The sequence below is a fragment of the Zingiber officinale genome, chromosome 4A (genome assembly GCF_018446385.1).
Source record: "Zingiber officinale cultivar Zhangliang chromosome 4A, Zo_v1.1, whole genome shotgun sequence".
In the NCBI taxonomy this organism is placed as follows: domain Eukaryota; kingdom Viridiplantae; phylum Streptophyta; class Magnoliopsida; order Zingiberales; family Zingiberaceae; genus Zingiber; species Zingiber officinale.
In genome coordinates this window covers 147,063,398-147,065,451 of record NC_055992.1, presented here as the reverse complement: position 1 = coordinate 147,065,451, position 2,054 = coordinate 147,063,398, and the positions used below count along the sequence as shown (strand labels likewise).

The 2,054-nt window shown below is 43.5% G+C and overlaps 1 protein-coding gene across 1 annotated transcript; it reads left to right on the top strand.

Annotated features, from left to right (window-relative positions):
* Window positions 1-222: 222 nt before the first annotated feature.
* Window positions 223-1,287, top strand: LOC121971602 (probable CCR4-associated factor 1 homolog 7). The gene has a single exon (XM_042522938.1). It carries the CDS (start codon window positions 424-426, stop codon window positions 1,249-1,251), a length of 828 nt encoding a protein of 275 aa, XP_042378872.1. The 5' UTR covers window positions 223-423; the 3' UTR covers window positions 1,252-1,287.
* Window positions 1,288-2,054: the final 767 nt, after the last annotated feature.

Sequence of the window (2,054 nt, the reverse complement as noted above, 5' to 3'; positions counted from 1 at the left end):
GCCGGCTCGGACCAATATCAAATCCTGCTTCGTGGGCCCCATACAAATATGTCTCCGAGAACTAGATAAAAACTAAGAAAACATTAAATGTATTCTTCCCACAAGATCCAATAACATCCTGCCACGACACTTGACTGCTTAAGCGTAAGAATTGCCAGCGGTGCACCGGAAACGAGTACTCCCCCCTATATATTTAGTCCGACCTCATCCCTTTCCCCATCCCCCGCCCCTTCCTCCGCCTCTCTCTCTTCTCTCCTCCCATGGCGGAACCCTTTCCTGAACGGCGCTCGCCGTGTCCTTGAACGGATAGATATCGAATCCTCCCCTCTTCAATCTTTCTTCCTTCCTCCGTTTCAAAACAATCCCTAGAACCCTACCTCAAATCCCTCCGCTAGGGTTCTTGACCTCGATTGATGCTGCGCGATGTCGTTGATCGTGCCCAGGACCGAGACTGTTCAGATCCGCGAGGTCTGGACCCAAAACCTCGAGTCGGAGTTCTCTCTGATCCGCGAGATCGTCGACGACTTTCCCTACGTTGCCATGGACACTGAGTTCCCCGGCATCGTCTGCCGCCCGCTCGGGAGTTTCCTCTCCAACTCCGAATTCAATTATGCTACGCTTAAGGCCAACGTCGACATGCTTAAACTCATCCAGCTCGGCCTCACGTTCTCCGACGACCTCGGCAACCTCCCCACCTGTGGCACGGACCGTGGATGTATCTGGCAGTTCAATTTTCGCGAGTTTGATGTGCAGCGTGACATCTCTGCCTCTGATTCCATCAATCTCCTTCGCGTGAGCGGCATCGACTTCGAGAAGAATGTCGAGGAGGGCGTCGACGCTCAGAGGTTCGCCGAACTTCTTATGTCGTCTGGCGTCGTGCTGAATGACTCCGTGCACTGGGTAACCTTCCACAGCGGATACGACTTTGGATACCTCCTTAAGATTCTCACCTGCCAGAACCTCCCTGACACCCAGGTTGGATTCTTCAAGTTCATTAAGATCTACTTCCCAACCGTGTATGACATCAAGCACCTCATGAAATTCTGCAATAGCCTCCATGGTGGACTTAACAAGCTTGCTGAATTGCTCGAGGTCCAGAGGGTAGGAATATGCCACCAGGCTGGCTCAGACAGCTTGCTCACCTCCTGCGCCTTTAGAAAATTGAAGGAGTCTTTCTTTAATGGTTCCACTGAGAAATATGCAGGGGTATTGTATGGGCTAGGCGTTGAGAATGGACATATGGCTCATTGAGCCAGTAAGCAATAAAAATAACTAAATTATTATGAATTGCCTTCTCTGTGTGCTGGCGATACTAAATTTCTCATAATTATTTGATATTGGTAAACAACTCTCTTAGTTTATCATATAACTAATCAAGTCTTTCCATTTAGGTTCATAGTCTTTACACTCATTTGTTTTATTCTGGATCTGAATTCATGCAACTTTGAACAATCTGAATTACTGAAATCGCATTACCTAAATGGTAATCCAGCACAGCCTTTGACATGGTATGTATCTCTCTTTAGCATAACAGGCGCTTAGAGGTTGTTTTACTTTGTGCCCTTCTATGAGGTGATCAAGGTTTCTCTGCATTCAGATTGTTCTAAGGTATGCATCTCTTATTGAATTTATATAATGCAGTTTAGGGATTTGAATAGAAGGTCGTGCCATCTTTTTTTGCTCAAATTTATATATTATAGTTTCGAGCTTTGATCTATATCATTGGGCTCTATTCCTTACTATATCATTATTTATATTTAAATAGATTTTATATTATTTTATTGTCGTTAACTAAGTTTTTTGGTCTTTCTCAATTGATGTGCACATTTGTCATAATTTTATATCACTTAACTGGAGTTTTTATTGATCATCTTAGTATGTACTTATCTGTATCATCTTAAACATGTCTTGGAGTTTTCCTCGATAGGTGCAATTTTGAGTTTTGATCATTTAAGATAAACTTTGTGTTTTCTTTGAGTATAGCTCCTTGAATGAAATTTATACACTTACTTTGGATGTCCAAGCTTCTCATTCATTGAAGAGAAAAACATTTG

What these genes read in the sequence shown, in the direction of transcription:
- LOC121971602 (XM_042522938.1), top strand. Translation starts at nt 424, where the DNA reads ATGTCGTTGATCGTGCCCAGGACCGAGACTGTTCAGATCCGCGAGGTC.